Below are 18679 nucleotides of genomic sequence, written 5' to 3' on the forward strand. Positions count from 1 at the left end.
TTTTTTTCCTTTCTTCTGTTTTTTTTCCTTTCGTTTCCCTGTTTCTTTTTTTTATTATTCTACTTCTAAAAAAAAAAACTTACGTCCTTTTTTTTTCTTTTTTTCGTTTTGTTTACTTCCCCCCTCCCTTATTCGTTTCTTTTTTTATTTAGAAAAAAAATAAAAATAAAAATATTTTGATTTATTTTATATAAAAAAAATTTTTTTCTCTCTTAATTTTTGAAATTAAGTTTGGTGTCCCCGTAGTAATTTTTCTCTAAAATAAAAAAATAAAAAAAATAAAAAAATTTATCTTCTTTGCTTTCCTGTTTACCACATGGTGCGTTTGATTTTGTTTGGTGTTTTGTGCTAAGGAAAAATAATGGAGAGAGATCACATGGGTTACTACTCACACCCAAGTAGTGATTCATATTATGGTGGACGGAGGAACTATCCAAATTTTGGTTGGCAAAGTCAAAACCAAAGAAACTCCATTGCTCCATGTTCCAACTATCTAGAGCCACCATCTCCATATTCATATCAAGAGCCACCATCAGATATTGAGGCTCCTCAGAAGAAGGGTGTTATGAAAGTAGAAACTCTTAATGCTATTCTTGCTCAGAACAAGCTTATGTCTCAGCAATTAAATCTACTTACACAACAGATGGGTAGCATACAAGTTTCAGCTATCGACACCCAAAATTCTCTTCAAAAGGTCAATTACATAAGGAGTGCTCCTGGAAATCCCAATAATGATCCCTATTTTAAGACCCACAATCAGGGGTGGAGAAATCACCCAAACTTTGGGTGGAGAGACCAACATCAGAGACCTCAGAATTTCAACAATAACTCTCAGGGCGGCTTTCAACAGAATAATTTTAATAACCACCAGTTTCAATCAACTCAGCAGGCAAACTCTAAATTCCAAGAAGATTCTAATTGGGAGATGATGATGAATTTTATGCAGGAAACCAGAGCCTCCATTAGAAACTTGGAAGTGCAAATGGGCCAAATAAGCAAGCAATTACCTGAGAGGTCTGCCAGTACATTTCCAAGTGATACAGTGGTGAACCCAAGAGAAGACTGCAAGGTTATTCAGTTGAGAAGTGGTAAAGTAGCTGGATCTGAGACCAAGGCCAATGAAGAATTAGTTGAAAAAGAAAGCCACCAAGAAGAAGAGGTTGAAATTGAGGAAGCTTGCAAGGAGGTGGTAGAATTCAAAGTAGAACACAAGGGAGTAGAGCTTGCAAGACCTCTTCCAAAGCCATCACCATCCAATACAACATTCAAGTGGGTAAAATTCCTATCCTTAATCCTTACTTTCCCACTTGAATATGGGCTACTGGAGACGGATGGTCAACTTAGAGCTCTTTGTGGAATTAAGAGCAAGAGGAAGATGGTTAGTGGTAAGAGTTGTCAAGCAAGGTTCAATATGGTTGCATGCTCCGAATTGAAGTGCAAGAATTGGTGTAGAGCTAATTTGAATGGGTCTAGAAGGTTGTTTGGATGTCTCTGTGAGAATTCAGATTACTTGCCACCCGGTGGGAACAATGGTGATACACAAGAAGACGGGTGTAAAAGCAAGGTTTGGGACCCTGGAATTCATTCCCACAATTAACACTCTTGGGACCTTGTCACTTACTTCAACTTGCTCAAAGGCGTTATGCGCCTAGTTTGGGATCCCGGTAGCCATTGGAATTACAAACATTGGTGGAGATTCCTGGATCAGTATAAGCACAAGCCACCATGACAAGGAAGCTCACAACATGTCCAACTTAAGGACTTTAACTAAAAGTGCTTGGTGGGAGACAACCCACCGTGGTATGATCGTTCTTTTTTATTCTTAGTTGTTTTTCGTAATAGTAGTTTTCTTACTTAGTTGATTTTTATTAAGTTCTTACTAATTTTTTGATCATGCAGCTATTTTATCACAGGAACCGAACACCTCAGGCTATAAAAAAAAGAGTGCACACGACGCGCACGCGTCGCTAACGCGTCCGCGTCAGATGGATGTGTGTGAAAAAAATAAATTTGATAGAGAGTTGCGAGGGAGTGGCGCTGGAATAGTGCCTTTGGCACAAATTGTTCCACGCGACCGCGTCGATGACGCGCCCGCGTCATGTAGGAAAATTGCCTCCCATGCGTCCGTGTCACTCACGCGAACGCGTGACCTATAGAATCGACGTAAAAGAGTGCTTGGGCAGAGAGTTGTGCTGGCTTCGGGCAAGAAGTGTGCTAAAAGCACAAATTTGGTCATGCGAACGCGTACCCCATGCAATCGCGTCGTTTTTTCAATATCGGCCATCCACGCGATCGCGTTACCCACGCGTTCGTGCCACTTCAACAGCGCGCTAACCGCGCAATCGCGTGACTCACGCGTCCGCGCCGCTTGCGCCACACTAATTCCACCCAGTTTTCTTTCCCTCTCTCTCCCAATCTTAATTTTCTCTTATTCTTTTATCCTCTTCTTTTTCTTTCTTTCATAATAAATTATCTCTTTCTATTTTCAGTTCTTCTTTGCTTAAGGACAAGCAAACTTTTAAGTTTGGTGTTGACGCTTCGCTTAAGGGTTTTCTGTTTATTCCTATGGCACCAAAAGGGAGGCGAATCATCTTCACTGAGGAGCACAACCTGAAGAATAAACGATTGCTAGGATAACTAAGGTGGTTGAGTTCCTTTCATTTTTTTTATTTCTCCCCTCTTTGTCTATGTTATGTTCCGGTTTTCTGCTATTTTTCTTTGTTTGTTGCATGATCCTTTATTAGTTAGAATCATAGGACTAGATTAGTTTTCTTTTAATTACTTTAATGCTGAAAAGATGTTTCATGTACCACTCACTGAACTTGAACCTAAAAAGAAAAGAAAAAGAAGTGATGTAGTGCATGAGAATTTGAGTTTAATTTTTAGAGTAGTCTTATTTACTTAAATGTGGTGGTATTTTCTGTGACTCTGAATGCATGCTTGAACAGTGCATATTTTTGATAGTGAAGTTTATGAAGGTTAAAATTGTTGGCTCTTGAAAGAATGATGAAAAAAAAAGAGAAATGTTATTGATAATCTGAAAAACCATAAAATTGATTCTTGAAGCAAGAAAAAGTAGTGAAAAACACAAAGCTTGCGAAAAAATATATAAATATATATATATATATATATATATATATATATATAAAATACAAAGAGAAAAAAAAAAGCAAGCAGAAAAAGCTAATAACCCCTTAAACTAAAAGGCAAAGGGTAAAAAAAAGGATCCAAGACTTTGAGCATTAATGGATAAGAGGGCCCAAAGGAATAAAATCCTGGCCTAAGCGGCTAAATAAAGCTGTCCCTAACCATGTACTTGTGGCGTGAAGTTGTCAAGTGAAAAGCTTGAGACTGAGCGGTTAAAGTCGTGGTCCAAAGCAAAAAGAGTGTGCTTAAGAACTCTGGGCACCTCTAACTGGGGACTCTAGCAAAGCTGAGTCACAATCTGAAAAGGTTCACCCAGTTATGTGTCTGTGGCATTTACGTATCCGGTGGTAATACTGGAAAACAAAATGCTTAGGGTCACAGCCAAAGACTCATAAAGTAGCTCTGTTCAAGAATCAACACACTGAACTAGGAGAGTCAATAACACTATCTGAATTCTGAGTTCCTATGGATGCCAATCATTCTAAACTTCAAAGGATAAAGTGAGATGCCAAAACTGTTCAGGATTGCAGTTGTAAACCCCACTATAAGAGAAGACATGGGCTTAATCGAACTCTCATTCTCATGCAAATTCACATCCTAAGCTTATATTAGTTTGGGTTTCTTGAGGACAAGCAATAGTTTAAGTTTGGTGTTGTGATGCGTGAGCATCTTGTCTACCTTTTCCTAGTGAATTTGCATCTAAATTGTTGAATTTAATTAAGAATTAATTATATTTTAGCCACTATGGATGCTATTTTGAGTTTTGTACAATACTATTTATTTTAGGTAGCATTTGGCAGAATTTGATGGAGTTTCTGCAGAGAAAGAGAAGAAGCCAAGGAGATGACCAGCGAATACCGACGTGGACGCATGGCTCACGCGACCGCGCGGAATGGAGGAAATCACAATGACGTGATCGCGTGCCTGACGCGAACGTGTGCACTGGAATCTGCACAAATGACGCGAACGCATGGACGACGCGGACGCGTCACATGTGCCATGTGCAGAAAAATGCAGAAAACGCTGGGGGCGATTTCTGGGCTGTTTTGACCCAGTTTCCAGCCCAGAAAACACAGATTAGAAGCTGTAGAATGGACGAAACAAGTGGTCCCCATCCATCCCTTGAAGACTTGATTATTTAAATTAATTCAAATTTAAATTCAAATCTTAAATTAGGAAAAGATATTATTTTAATTTTTAGTTTTAGATATTAGATTTTAAATTTATTAGGATTAGTTATAAAAAGGGAAAAACTTTCCTTCCTTTGGAGAGAGGTCCTGGGGGAGATTCCACCTCATCCCATTAGGGGAACATAATTGACAATCCTAATTTTCTCTCTTTTCTATGAGCAACTAAACCTCCACTGTTAAGGTTAGGAGCTCTGTCTATTTGTATGGATTGATTTTATTGCTTTTTCTATTTTAATTTATGTATGGATTTATAATTTAAGAATTGTTTTCGCTCTTTATTTTATGAATTTGGGTGGAACGGAAGTATGACCCTCTTTCTATTTGAGTTCCTGTAAAACTTGGAAAAGCTCTTTACTTGAACAACAGCTTGAAAACAATTTCTCCTAAATTTTAATTATTTGGATTTAACGGGATACGTGACATATAATCCTTTTATTTTTGGGTAATTAGAGTTTTTGTAGCATATAAACTAGAAATTGATTATCACCTTCTAATTGGAATTAATTGACCAAGGAATTGGCTGTTGATGAATTTTAGAGGAGACTAGGAAGGTCTAAGGAATTAGGGTCTAGTCACATATAGTTTGCCATAAATTAAATCCTACATGATTAAAATAGTTAGTAAGAAAAATTAATCAGGAAAAATAAATAACTCTAAAACCTTAACTATTTTCTCCATATTTTCTTCCCAATTTATTTACTTTACTACTTTAATTTCTGCACGATTGAATATTCAAATACTCTTTTCTGTTTGTCTAACTAATCCTATCAAACGCTATTGTTGCTTAATCCATCAATCCTCGTGGGATCGACCCTTACTCACGTAAGGTATTACTTGGTACGACCCGGTGCACTTGCCGGTTAGTAAGTGTAGTTGTAAAATACCGCACCACTTAGGCTAGTGAGAGTGTTTATCATTCAAGTTTGGGGGAGAGTTAGGAACATTGGATAGAGATAAAAGTGTATTTTGTGGTTTTGTTTAAAATCATGGGAATTTGGTACATACTCATGTATCAATTATGTTTAAACCATATGCATTGATGCTTTTATGTATATTTTAGTTTGAGAAAAACAATAGAAAAAAATGTTGAAAAATAAAAAGAAAAAAATAGAAAAAAGAAAGAAAAAGAAAAGCAATAAAAAGGGGACAAAATTCCCCAAAGTAAAGTTCAATAAAATCAATGCATATGTATGGTGATAAAAAAGAGAATGCATGAGTGTGTGAAAAAGTGAAGAATGGGTAGTTAGGTTAGCTTTGAAATTGTATAGGTTGTCATAGGTTAGGTGGGAAGTTTAATTAATCAAAGATTCAAATTTCAAGCTCACTTGACCAAATATACATCCTACCTTGACGCGACCCTAGTCCCATTACAACCTATGGGAAAGTCCTCATGATATTTGTATGTACGCATGAAATAATTGTTGATTGTTAGATGAAAAACAAATCTTGGAAAGCATGATTAGGGGAAAATTTAGTGAATCAACCCCATACACGTGAGTGACTAGAGCGGATACACATCCGGTGAGGGTTCGATCGCTCAATTACATGCTTCCACCCGTGATCATCTTTTCTTGCAAGTTTGTGAACTATTTTTAATGACTCAATTCAATTGTGGATTTGACTTGGTTGTTAATACCTTGAGCCCTCATGTTCATCATGTTTTCTTGGAGATTGATTTATTTTGACTAAGTAAATGCATTCATTTAGATAGATTACTGATGACAAGTCATCTTAGCCTAGTTTCACTAGTCTTTTTCCTTTGTTTTCATTTAGTTTTATGCACTTTCTTGGGCCATAAGTAAGCCAATTGGGTGGAATATCATGTCTCCCTAGATTCAATCAACTATGGATGAATTGATGCATTTTCATGAATTTTATGCCATAATTGCTTATATGACAAGAAAAAGAATAACTATCATGATTAGAGCATAGCTTTGATGCAATTGTTGGTTGATGATAGGTGGAATAAAGCTTGGAAGAAGGTTGCAAGAATGGGCTTGAAAAGAGGGATTCACATTTGAGCTAACGTTTGCCTCAAACGTTAACTCAAACGTGAGAAGCAGATGAAGAACACCCTGGAGAAGAGCCAACGTTTGCGCCAACGTTTTCCCCAAACGTTGAGGCAAACGTTGGCTGAAGAAGGAGCAAGGGAAGGCAACGTTTGCGCCAACGTTTGCCTCAAATGTGAGGTCAAACGTTGGCGCCAAAGAGAAGAGAAAGAGCACTCCTAGGCATGGCAACGTTTGAGCCAACGTTTGCCTCAAACGTGAGGTCAAACGTTGGCCACATATTAACAAGGAGAAGCACCCCTGGAGCAAACCAACGTTTGCGCCAACGTTTGCCTCAAACGTGAGGTCAAACGTTGGCGCGATAAAAGCAAAGAAGAGCACCTCTGTTTGATGCATTTAGTGAGCCACGTTTGCACCAACGTTTGCCTCAAACGTTGGGCCAAACGTTGGCCAAAGGAGTAGCATGGGGGAACCACGTTTGAGCTCACGTTTGACCTCAAACGTTGGCTCAAACGTGGAAGACAGCAACTTGGCCGAGCTGCATAATGTCACACAAGGGACGTTTGAGTCAACGTTTGCCTCAAACGTTGACTCAAACGTGAATGGTTCATGGCCCGATTCACTAATGGATTTCTTCCTAACACCAAGAGCAATCAACGGAGGCTACTATCAACCCAATTCCATCAAGGCTAAAGGCCCAATTCAAGGCTTAATGATCATTTGAAGAAAGTGTATAAATAGCTTAGGATTTGAAGTTTTAGAGGAGCTTCCTTTTTAGAATTTTTAATACTTGCAGTAGAGAGCTCACCTTAGTAGTTGCTTTTAGAATTTGAGAGTTCCTGGGAAGGAGAATTGAATTCTCTTCCTCTGGGTTGTTTTTGTTTTCTTTTCTACACACTTTGTTTGAGTCTTGAGTGTTGAGAATTGAAGGAATTCTGTTTCAATCTCACCTTGAGATCTCTCTGTTTTGATTTACTGCATCATTGAGAATTTGCGATTTCACTTTTTTCTTCTACTGCTGGATCTTTACTTTTCTTGCAATTGAATTCTAAATTTGGATCTAGGAAGGCATTAAGATCTAGACTTGGTTATCTAGTCTCTTGGGTCCTGAGATCTACATCTTTCAATTTAAATTTCCTTGTTTCGTTGCTACACCAAGCTTATTGTTATTGTTATTTGAGATCCGGTTTGATTGAATCCATATTTTATATTCCTGCTTGTTGCAATTTACTTTTCCTTGTTTAATTTCTGCAATCCCAATTCCCAATTCCTTTTATAATTCAAGCAATTTACATTTCTTGCACTTTAAGATTCTGCAATTTACATTTCTTGCGTTCTAAGTTTCTGCCATTTAATTTCTTGTTCTTTAAGATTCCGCTCTTTTTCTTTTTGTTCCCTTTAATTTTATGCAAATCACCCACTCCCCTTTACATTCTATGCAATTTAATTCCTGTCAACACAATTTCACACAATCAACACTTGTTTGCTTGACTAATTCAACCACTAAACTAAAGTTGCTCAATCCTTCAATCCCTGTGGGATCGACCTCACTCCCGTGAGTTATTATTACTTGATGCGACCCGGTGCACTTGCCGGTGAGTTTTGTGTCGGATCGTTTTCCGCACATCAAGTTTTTGGTGCCGTTGCCGGGGATTGAATATATTGACAATGATTAAGTGAGGTGGTAGTTTAGATTAAGCATTTTTTTCTTTAATTTTGACTAACCTACTAACTGTTTGAATTTTTGCTTAAGCTAACTAAAACTTCATTCTAGCAATAGATTGAAGTATCACTGATTGTGTGTTTCTTGTTTTGTTTGTATGTCAGGTACAGGGAGAGCTACTCCTATCTTATCCGAAGCTGACCAGAGAACTCTCAAGAGATTAAGAAGAGCTGAGAGAGGGAAAGGTATTGTTGGAGAGGAAGAATCTGAGGAAGAATATCACAAGATGGAAGGAGATCCATCTAATCCCAATCCACCACAGAGGAGAGTGTTGGCCTCCTACACTTTTGCAAATCCCAGACACTGTGGAAGCAGCATCTTAACTCCCAATGTCAATGCAAACAACTTCGAGCTAAAACCACAACTCATTTCACTTGTCCAGAACAATTGTTCCTATGGAGGCAGCCCATTGGAAGATCCCAACCAGCATCTATCTACTTTCTTAAGGATTTGTGACACTGTCAAATCCAATGGCGTGAATGCTGAAACTTACAAGCTTCTGCTGTTCCCGTTCTCATTAAGGGACAAGGCCGCACAATGGCTTGAAACTTTTTCCCAAGGAAGTATCACTAGTTGGGATGATTTGGTGACTAAATTTCTAGCCAAATTCTATCCACCCCAAAGAGTCATCAGGCTGAAAACCGAGGTGCAGACATTCACACAATTAGATGCCGAATCCTTGTATGAAGCATGGGAGAGGTACAAAGCCTTAATCAGAAAGTGTCCTCCAGAGATGTTCAATGAATGGGACGTGCTGCAAAATTTCTATGAAGGACTGACATTGAAATCTCAAGAGGCATTAGATCATTCTGCTGGAGGTTCACTACAACTGATGAAAACTGCTGAGGAAGCCCAGAATCTTGTGGACATGGTGGCCAACAATCAATATTTCTTTGCTCATCAAAGAAACCGCCAACCATCACAGAGAAAGGGGGTATTAGAACTGGAAGGAGTAGACTCCATTTCGGCTCAAAACAAGATGATGCAACAACAAATTCAACAACAGTTTGAACAAATGGCCAAAAGAATTGATAGCCTTCAAGTAGCAGCTGTGAACACAAGCCACCCATCAACTGTATATGTGCAGAATGAAGAAAGCCAAGAAGAGCAACAACAGGAGCAAGTGCAGTATATGTATAACCAAAACTCTGGACAGAATGAAGTTTATGGTGATACCTACAATCCATCCTGGAAGAACCACCCAAACCTCAGATGGGGAGACAATCACAACCAGAACCAACAACCATGACAGAGGAACTCAAACCAAAACACTTCAAGGAACAACCAAAACCACAACCAGCAGCAAACTAACCAAAACCCTTACAGAAAACCTCAAAACAACTACCCCAACCCCAACCATTATCAATCCAATAACCAACCCACCAACCAAAATGCCTACCATCCACCATCCACACCTCACAACCCACCACAAGTATCACCAGAATCTCAAAGAATCACTAACTTAGAAACCTTGATAGACAAAATGTGGAAACACCAAGAAATGACAACCAAGAACCATGAAGCCTCCATGAAGAGCCTAGAGAGGCAGATTGGGCAAATCTCCAAGCAGATTTATGTTGAGAGACCTTCAAGCTCACTACCAAGTGACACCATTCCTAATCCAAAAGAAGAGTGCAAAGCTGTACAACTACGGAGTGGAAAGACATTGACAGACAACAACAAGGAGGTAACCAAGAAGCCTTTGGATAGCAACAAAGAATTATCAGAGAAAGGGGAAGCTAGCAAGGAAGATATGACAACAAGAAGAAATGCCCCAGAGAAGCTTAAAGAGAAAGACAACCACCCACATAGTTCAAAGGAAGCAATTCCGGGACAACAGCAAGTGGAGAAGAGCATTACACCTCCACTACCATACCCTCAGAGATTCAACAAAGAAACCAAGGATCAACACTTCTGCAAATTCCTGGAAACTTTCAAGAAGCTGGAAATCAACATTCCCTTGGCTGAAGCATTGGAACAGATGCCTTTATATGCCAAGTTCTTGAAGGAACTCATTAACAAGAAAAGAAGCTGGTTGGAGAAGGAAACTATAGTTCTCACTGAAGAATGTAGCGCGGTGCTTCAAAAGGGAATCCCACCAAAGCTTAAAGATCCAGGAAGTTTTGTAGTTGCTTGCACCATAGGCAACATGACATTAGACAAGGCTCTTTGTGATCTCGGAGCTAGCATCAACCTAATGCCCCTGTCTATGATGAGGAAGCTTGCTATAGAAGAACTCAAACCCACCAGGATGTCACTAGTCATGGCTGATAGATCGATCAAGACACCCAATGGAATTGTGGAAAACCTGTTGGTGAAGGTTGGGGAGTTTATTTTTCCAACAGATTTTGTAATTTTGGATACTGAAGAGGAAGGAAATAATTCAATCATTTTGGGAAGGCCATTTCTAGCCACAGCAAGAGCCATCATTGATGTAGAAAAAGGAGAGATGATCTTCAGGGTCCACAATGAACAAATGGTCATAAACGTTTTCAAGTCAATGCAACACATCCCTGAGCAAGAGGATTACATGAGAGTGGATATGATAGAGAGTTTGGTGGAAGAAATATTGGAAGATAATCCTCAAGAGCAAGAAGAAAATCAAGAGACAACAGAGGAACAAGTAGCCGAGATGTCTATTGAGCAAGAGGAAAAAAAAGACAAGAAGGAAGAAGTACGAAAACAAGAACTAAAGCCATTAACCACCCATCTCAAATATGCATTCCTGGGTGTATCAGAGAGCTTCCCAGTGATCATCAATTCGTCATTAACAAAAAAGGAAGAAGGAGAACTTCTTGATGTACTCAAAGCTCACAAAGACGCTTTAGGATGGACCATTGACGACCTGAGAGGCATCAGCCCTGCAGTATGTATGCATAAGATCTTCTTGGAAGACAACTCCAAGCCAGTAGTTCAACCTCAAAGAAGGCTAAATCCCACGATGAAGGAAGTTGTCCAGAAGGAAGTAATGAAGTTGTGGAATGCAGGGATAATCTTCCCAATATCCGACAGCTCATGGGTAAGCCCAGTCCAAGTTGTACCAAAGAAAGGAGGAATGACTGTCATCACCAATGAGAAGAATGAGTTAATCCCTACTAGAACAGTGACTGGGTGGAGGATGTGCATAGACTATAGAAGATTGAATGACGCCACCAGGAAAGATCATTTTCCTCTCCCATTCATTGATCAGATGCTGGAAAGATTGGCCGGCCATGCCTATTATTGCTTTTTGGACGGATATTATGGGTATAATCAAATCGTGGTGGACCCCAAGGATCAAGAGAAGACTGTCTTTACATGCCCATTTGGAGTCTTTGCATACAAGAGGATGCCCTTTGGGCTTTGTAACACCCTAGCCACATTTCAAAGGTGTATGCTCTCCATCTTCTCTGATATGGTCGAAAAGTTTCTAGAAGTCTTCATGGATGACTTCTCTGTTTTTGGTGACAATTTCAATACTTGCCTGAAATATCTAACTCTCGTCTTGAAACGGTGCCAAGAAACTAATTTGGTTTTGAACTGGGAGAAATGCCATTTCATGGTGCCCGAAGGGATTGTTCTTGGTCACAAAGTTTCAAGAAAAGGGATAGAAGTTGACAAGGCAAAAGTGGAAATCATAGAGAAGCTCCCTCCACCAACTAATGTGAAATCTGTTAGAAGTTTCTTGGGGCATGCAGGATTTTATAGAAGGTTTATCAAGGATTTTTCTAAAATAGCTAAACCTTTGAGTAATCTTCTTATGATTGATACTCCTTTTGTTTTTGATGAAAATTGCCAGCATGCCTTTGAAACTTTAAAAAACAGGCTCACAACAGCACCAATCATCACACTCCCAAATTGGGAACTACCTTTTGAACTCATGTGTGATGCAAGTGACATTGCAATTGGTGCTGTACTTGGACAAAAGAAGGGAAACTTGCATCACGTCATATATTATGCAAGTAAAGTATTGAATGAAGCTCAAAAAAATTACACCACAACAGAGAAGGAATTGTTAGCTGTGGTTTATGCATTTGATAAGTTCAGATCATACTTGATAGGATCCAAAATTGTGGTTTATACTGATCATGCTGTCATTAAGTGTTTAATGTCAAAACATGATGCTAAGCCAAGACTTATCAGGTGGATATTACTCTTACAAGAATTTGATATTGAAATAAAGGACAGGAAGGGCACTGAAAACCAAGTTGCTGATCATTTATCAAGACTACCACAAGAAACAATCCAAGAAGCCTCACAGCCTGTGAATGAAAGCTTCCCAGATGAACATTTGCTGCAGATTCAACAAGCACCTTGGTTTGCTGACATAGCAAACTACAAAGTAGGGAGGAAGATACCTCAAGAATTATCTAAGCAACAAGTGAAGAAGTTAATCAATGAAGCAAGGAAGTTCTTGTGGGATGAACCTTTCCTGTTCAAGACATGCTCTGATAGAGTAATTAGGAGATGTGTTCCTGAGAGTGAAATAAGAAATATACTGTGGCATTGTCATGGCTCAGCCTATGGTGGACATTTTGGGCCAGAAAGAACAGCTGCAAAGATACTACAGAGCGGGTTCTATTGGCCAACTATCTTCAAAGATGATAGAGAATTTGTTCACCAATGCAACGAATGCCAGAGAACAGGAGGCCTGACAAGAAGGAATGAGATGCCTCAAAACTTCATTCTGGAAGTGGAATTATTTGATTTATGGGGTATTGACTTCATGGGACCTTTTCCCCCTTCCTATTCTTTCAGATATATTTTGGTGGCAGTAGAATACGTCTCAAAGTGGGTGGAAGCCATAGCCACAACCACCTGTGATGCACAAATTGTCCTTCAATTCCTTAAGAAGCATATTTTCACTAGATATGGGGTTCCCAAGGGTCTTGTGAGTGACGGTGGTAGCCATTTTTGCAACAAACAGATGGAGAAGCTCCTCCATAAATATGGAGTGATTCATAAAGTAGCCACGCCATATCACCCCCAGACCAATGGACAGGCTGAATTGGCAAATCGGGAACTGAAGAAGATTCTGGAAAAGACAGTAGGAAGTTCAAGAAAAGATTGGGCTCAGAAGCTGGAGGATGCACTCTGGGCATACAGGACAGCTTTCAAAACTCCCATTGGGAAGTCACCCTTTCAGCTATTATATGGCAAATCATGTCACCTCCCTGTGGAGCTTGAACACAAAGCTTTTTGGGCTACTAAACTCCTAAACCTTGACTCTGAAGCAGCAGGAGAGAAAAGGTTGTTGCAGCTAAATGAGCTGGATGAATTTAGGCTAGAAGCCTATGAAAGTGCCAAGATATACAAGGAAAAAGCTAAGAGGTGGCATGATAAGAAGGTCATGAAGAAAGAATTCAAACCAGGGCAGCAAGTACTTTTGTACAACTCACGGCTCAAGATATTCCCTGGCAAGCTTAAATCTAAGTGGACTGGTCCATATTTGGTAACCAAGGTTTTTCCTTATGGAAGTATTGAATTGCTAGATGAAGCAACAAAGAGTCAATTCACAGCAAATGGTCACAGAGCAAAGCTGTACTTATGAGGACATTGGGCAAGGAAAAAGAGGTCCAGAGCTTACAACATCCTTGAAGCAAAAATTGAAGAATGTCAAGCTAGTGACATTAAAAGAGCGCTTGTTGGGAGGCAACCCAACCTGAGGTAGTCATTTTCTTTCAATGATAGTTCAATAAAAAGATTAAGTGGATTCACCTACAGTGCAACGAGCTAAGTTTGGTGTCACACGTCAAAATAATTTAAAGGAGAATGAAAGATTTTAAGTTTGGTGTTCCACCAAAAATCTAGTTTAAAAACACATTCTCACCTTCTGCATAAATGGTTGCTAGTTCCAAGCAATCAGATGAATCATTTAATCATTGTTTGTTTCTACTTTGTAGTTTTATTATTTTTAGCTAAGACACTAGGAATTCACATATGGTTAACTCGATGCATCAAAGGTAGTGGCAAGGGACTAAGTTTGGTGTTCACACACACCAAAGTAAGTTCAAAAGCCCACAAGAAGGTCCTGCACACTAACTAGTTATCTAAGGGCTTGAGAAACAAGCAACTTCCCTTTAATTCTGCAGGGATTCAAACACTTTCTCGAGAGGACTTCACACCATCAGTTGAGAGTAAGAAGAAGAAGCCACCAAAAGGTTGTATTGACACTTAATTCCATCAACATGCAATTTTTCTAAATTTGAAGTTTGAATATGCCTATCTTAGCAGTAACAGTTAGTTCAGTAGTTATGCATCTCGAATATTATTGTCAATAAGAATGCTAGTCTAAGTGTGATTGTGTGTTTACTTTCACTTAACTAATGCATGCTTTGTCCCCTGCATCTTTTCAATTCAATAAAAGAAATGTTTGAAGCATGAAGTAAGATGGTTCATTGTTAGCTAGAAGTCAAATAATAGTAAGTGGTGGTATATATGTGTGATTGTGTGGCAACTCACTATTAGTGAATAAAAGGAATAGATTGTTCTCTTTTTAAGAAGAAAGTAGTTCACTGTCTATGAATTTCAACAAAATAAAAGTCCTTGGGTGTAAAGAAAAACAAAAAGAGAAGAGAAAAAGCCAAAAGTGGCAACAGAACAAAAGAAAAATAAAAAGAAACAAAGCTAGACACCAATAGTTTGAACTTTAGAATATATGCTTGTGGTGTCTTTGTACTAGGATCTGCTTGGATTATTAAGTTCTTTGGAGTGCATTAACACTTGGTAACTTGGGTTAACTAACCCGGGATTATCAACTGAAGGTCCACTATCAAGAGCAACCTAGCTATAAGACATTTAGTAACCCAAAGAGGTGCTGGGCATCAATGTTCTAAGAAGGGATGTGAGCCAAGTGTCTAAAGTGAATAATGTGTCAAGCATAAATAAAGAAAAGAGCTTGTTACACATGACACTGAACTAAAGCTTATAAAGAAAAGAATTCAGTAAACAAGGACAAAGGAATAATGAGAGGTCATAGCAGTGTTTTGCTTGATGCTTAGAGAGAACTTTCTAGGCTTACTTGTCAATAAGAAGTGAGTAGTTACATATCTGTATAAAACCCCATGAGCTACCAATAATACTCTGCTAACATGAGCATTCTCTTTTTTTTTCATTCTTTCTTCTTAATAATTCTGTTCTTGCTTGGGGACAAGCAAGTTTTAAGTTTGGTGTTGTGATGACAAGTCATCTTAGCCTAGTTTCACTAGTCTTTTTCCTTTGTTTTCATTTAGTTTTATGCACTTTCTTGGGCCATAAGTAAGCCAATTGGGTGGAATATCATGTCTCCCTAGATTCAATCAACTATGGATGAATTGATGCATTTTCATGAGTTTTATGCCATAATTGCTTATATGACAAGAAAAAGAATAACTCTCATAATTAGAGCATAGCTTTGATGCAATTGTTGGTTGATGATAGGTGGAATAAAGCTTGGAAGAAGGTTGCAAGAATGGGCTTGAAAAGAGGGATTCACGTTTGAGCTAACGTTTGCCTCAAACGTTAACTCAAACGTGAGAAGCAGATGAAGAACACCCTGGAGAAGAGCCAACATTTGCGCCAACGTTTGCCTCAAACGTTGAGGCAAACGTTGGATGAAGAAGGAGCAAGGGAAGGCAACGTTTGCGCCAACGTTTGCCTCAAACGTGAGGTCAAACATTGGCGCCAAAGAGAAGAGAAAGAGCACTCCTGGGCATGGCAACATTTGAGCCAACGTTTGCCTCAAACGTGAGGTCAAACGTTGGCCACATATTAACAAGGAGAAGCACCCCTGGAGCAAACCAATGTTTGCGCCAACGTTTGCCTCAAACGTGAGGTCAAACGTTGGCGCCATAAAAGCAAAGAAGAGCACCTCTGTTTGATGCATTGAGTGAGCCACGTTTGCGCCAACGTTTGCCTCAAACGTGAGGTCAAACATTGGCGCCAAAGAGAAGAGAAAGAGCACTCCTGGGCATGGCAACATTTGAGCCAACGTTTGCCTCAAACGTGAGGTCAAACGTTGGCCACATATTAACAAGGAGAAGCACCCCTGGAGCAAACCAATGTTTGCGCCAACGTTTGCCTCAAACGTGAGGTCAAACGTTGGCGCCATAAAAGCAAAGAAGAGCACCTCTGTTTGATGCATTGAGTGAGCCACGTTTGCGCCAACGTTTGCCTCAAACGTTGCGCCAAACGTTGGCCAAAGGAGTAGCATGGGGGAACCACGTTTGAGCTCACGTTTGACCTCAAACGTTGGCTCAAACGTGGAAGACAGCAACTTGGCCGAGCTGCATAATGTCACACAAGGGACGTTTGAGTCAACGTTTGCCTTAAACGTTGACTCAAACGTGAATGGTTCATGGCCCGGTTCACTAATGGATTTCTTCCCAACACCAAGAGCAATCAACGGAGGCTACTATCAACCCAATTCCATCAAGGCTAAAGGCCCAATTCAAGGCTTAATGATCATTTGAAGAAAGTGTATAAATAGCTTAGGATTTGAAGTTTTAGAGGAGCTTCCTTTTTAGAATTTTTAATACTTGCAGTAGAGAGCTCACCTTAGTAGTTGCTTTTAGAATTTGAGAGTTCTTGGGAAGGAGAATTGAATTCTCTTCCTCTGGGTTGTTTTTGTTTTCTTTTCTACACACTTTGTTTGAGTCTTGAGTGTTGAGAATTGAAGGAATTCTGTTTCAATCTCACCTTGAGATCTCTCTGTTTTGATTTACTGCATCATTGAGAATTTGCGATTTCACTTTTTTCTTCTACTGCTGGATCTTTACTTTTCTTGCAATTGAATTCTAAATTTGGATCTAGGAAGGCATTAAGATCTAGACTTGGTTATCTAGTCTCTTGGGTCCTGAGATCTACATCTTTCAATTTAAATTTCCTTGTTTCGTTGCTACACCAAGCTTATTGTTATTGTTATTTGAGATCCGGTTTGATTGAATCCATATTTTATATTCCTGCTTGTTGCAATTTACTTTTTCTTGTTTAATTTCTGCAATCCCAATTCCCAATTCCTTTCATAATTCAAGCAATTTACATTTCTTGCATTTTAAGATTCTGCAATTTACATTTCTTGCGTTCTAAGTTTCTGCCATTTAATTTCTTGTTCTTTAAGATTCCGCTTTTTTTCTTTTTGTTCCCTTTAATTTCATGCAAATCACCCACTCCCCTTTACATTCTATGCAATTTAATTCCTGTCAACACAATTTCACACAATCAACACTTGTTTGCTTGACTAATTCAACCACTAAACTAAAGTTGCTCAATCCTTCAATCCCTGTGGGATCGACCTCACTCCCGTGAGTTATTATTACTTGATGCAACCCGGTGCACTTGCCGGTGAGTTTTGTGTTGGATCATTTTCCGCACATCAATTACATGTAGATAGATTGCATTTAGGTAGTTTGCATTGAATAAATGTTTAATACCCTTTGCTTCTTTCTTGAGTTTAGCATGAGGACATGCTTGGTTTAAGTGTGGGGATGTTTGATAAACCCCAATTTTGTGGTTATCTTGTGCTTATTTTAGGGGATTTTATCAACTTATCTCACATTTATTCAATGAAATAGCATGGTTTTGAAATTCTCCCTTAATTTGTGCTTAAGTGTAAAAACATGCTTTTTAGACCTTAAAATAGCTAAATTTAATTCACTTTAATTCTATTCGATGCCTTGATGTGTTTGTTGAGTGATTTCAGGTTCATAAGGCAAGTATTAGATGGAAGAAGTGAAGAGAAAAAGCATGCAAAGTGGAGAATTCATGAAGAAATGAGCATTTGGAGAATTAAGGGCCACGCGCATGCATCACCCACGCGTACATGTGAGGAGGAATTTTGGCCAACGACGCGCATGCGTCACCCACGCGCACGCGTCACAGCAGGCACGTGACCTCATTAAAGTGAAAACGCTAGGGGGCGATTTCTGAGCTTCCCAGACCCAAATCTAACTCGTTCCTGAGGCTATTTCATGCAGAATTCAAGCTTGGGCAAAGCGGGAGCAATTAGTTGTAGACTAGGAGGCATGTAGTTAGTTTCTAGAGAGAGAAGCTCCCTCTTCTCTCTAGAATTAGGTTAGGATTAGGTCAAATTCTCTTAGATCTAAGTTTAATTCCTTGTTTTCATCTTGTCTTATTTACAATTCCTTGTTGAATTGTCTTAATTCTCCTATTTTCTCTTATTAATTTCTCATTTTAGTTATTTTTATGTGATAAACTCTTGTTAATTTTCATTCTCTTTAATGCAATTTTGAGGTATTTCATGCTCAATGTGCTTTCCTTAGTTGTTGTTGTTAATTTCTTGTATTGGATAATAGTAGATTTCATTAATAAGTACTTTGTTGGATTTGGTTTCCATTTAATGCAATTTCATATTTGATGTTCTTTTATTGTTAATTGAGTTGTTGTTATTGTTTCCTTGCAATTTGGTAGTTGTAGATTTTATTATTCTTGCACTTTTATTATGCTTTCCTTTTATGCCTTCCAAGTGTTTGACAAAATGCTTGGTTGGTTGTTAGAGTAGATTTTTTATCATTCTTCGCTTGGAAAGAGGAATTAAGCAATCTTGAGTCATGAATACCCAACTTATGTTGGTGATCTAGGATTGTTTGTTAATATTGTTTCCATTGACGCTAATCTTTTGCTAATTCAATTAG

At 38.9% G+C, this 18679-nt stretch overlaps 1 protein-coding gene across 1 annotated transcript in view; it reads right to left on the bottom strand.

The window, feature by feature from the left end:
- Nucleotides 1–608: 608 nt before the first annotated feature.
- The window catches only part of LOC148570780 (uncharacterized), a 29067-nt gene continuing 10996 nt past the window's right edge, over nucleotides 609–18679 (bottom strand). The window contains exons 3-4 of the mRNA XM_088507160.1: nucleotides 1008–1062; nucleotides 609–628 (exon numbers count right to left, since the gene is read on the bottom strand). Of these exons, the coding sequence (XP_088363286.1) occupies nucleotides 609–628; nucleotides 1008–1062 (75 nt within the window). The remainder of the gene's footprint in view (nucleotides 629–1007; nucleotides 1063–18679) is intronic.

This window comes from Arachis ipaensis, chromosome B3 (assembly GCF_059453495.1).
Source record: "Arachis ipaensis isolate K30076 ecotype BB chromosome B3, ASM5945349v1, whole genome shotgun sequence".
NCBI lineage: Eukaryota > Viridiplantae > Streptophyta > Magnoliopsida > Fabales > Fabaceae > Arachis > Arachis ipaensis.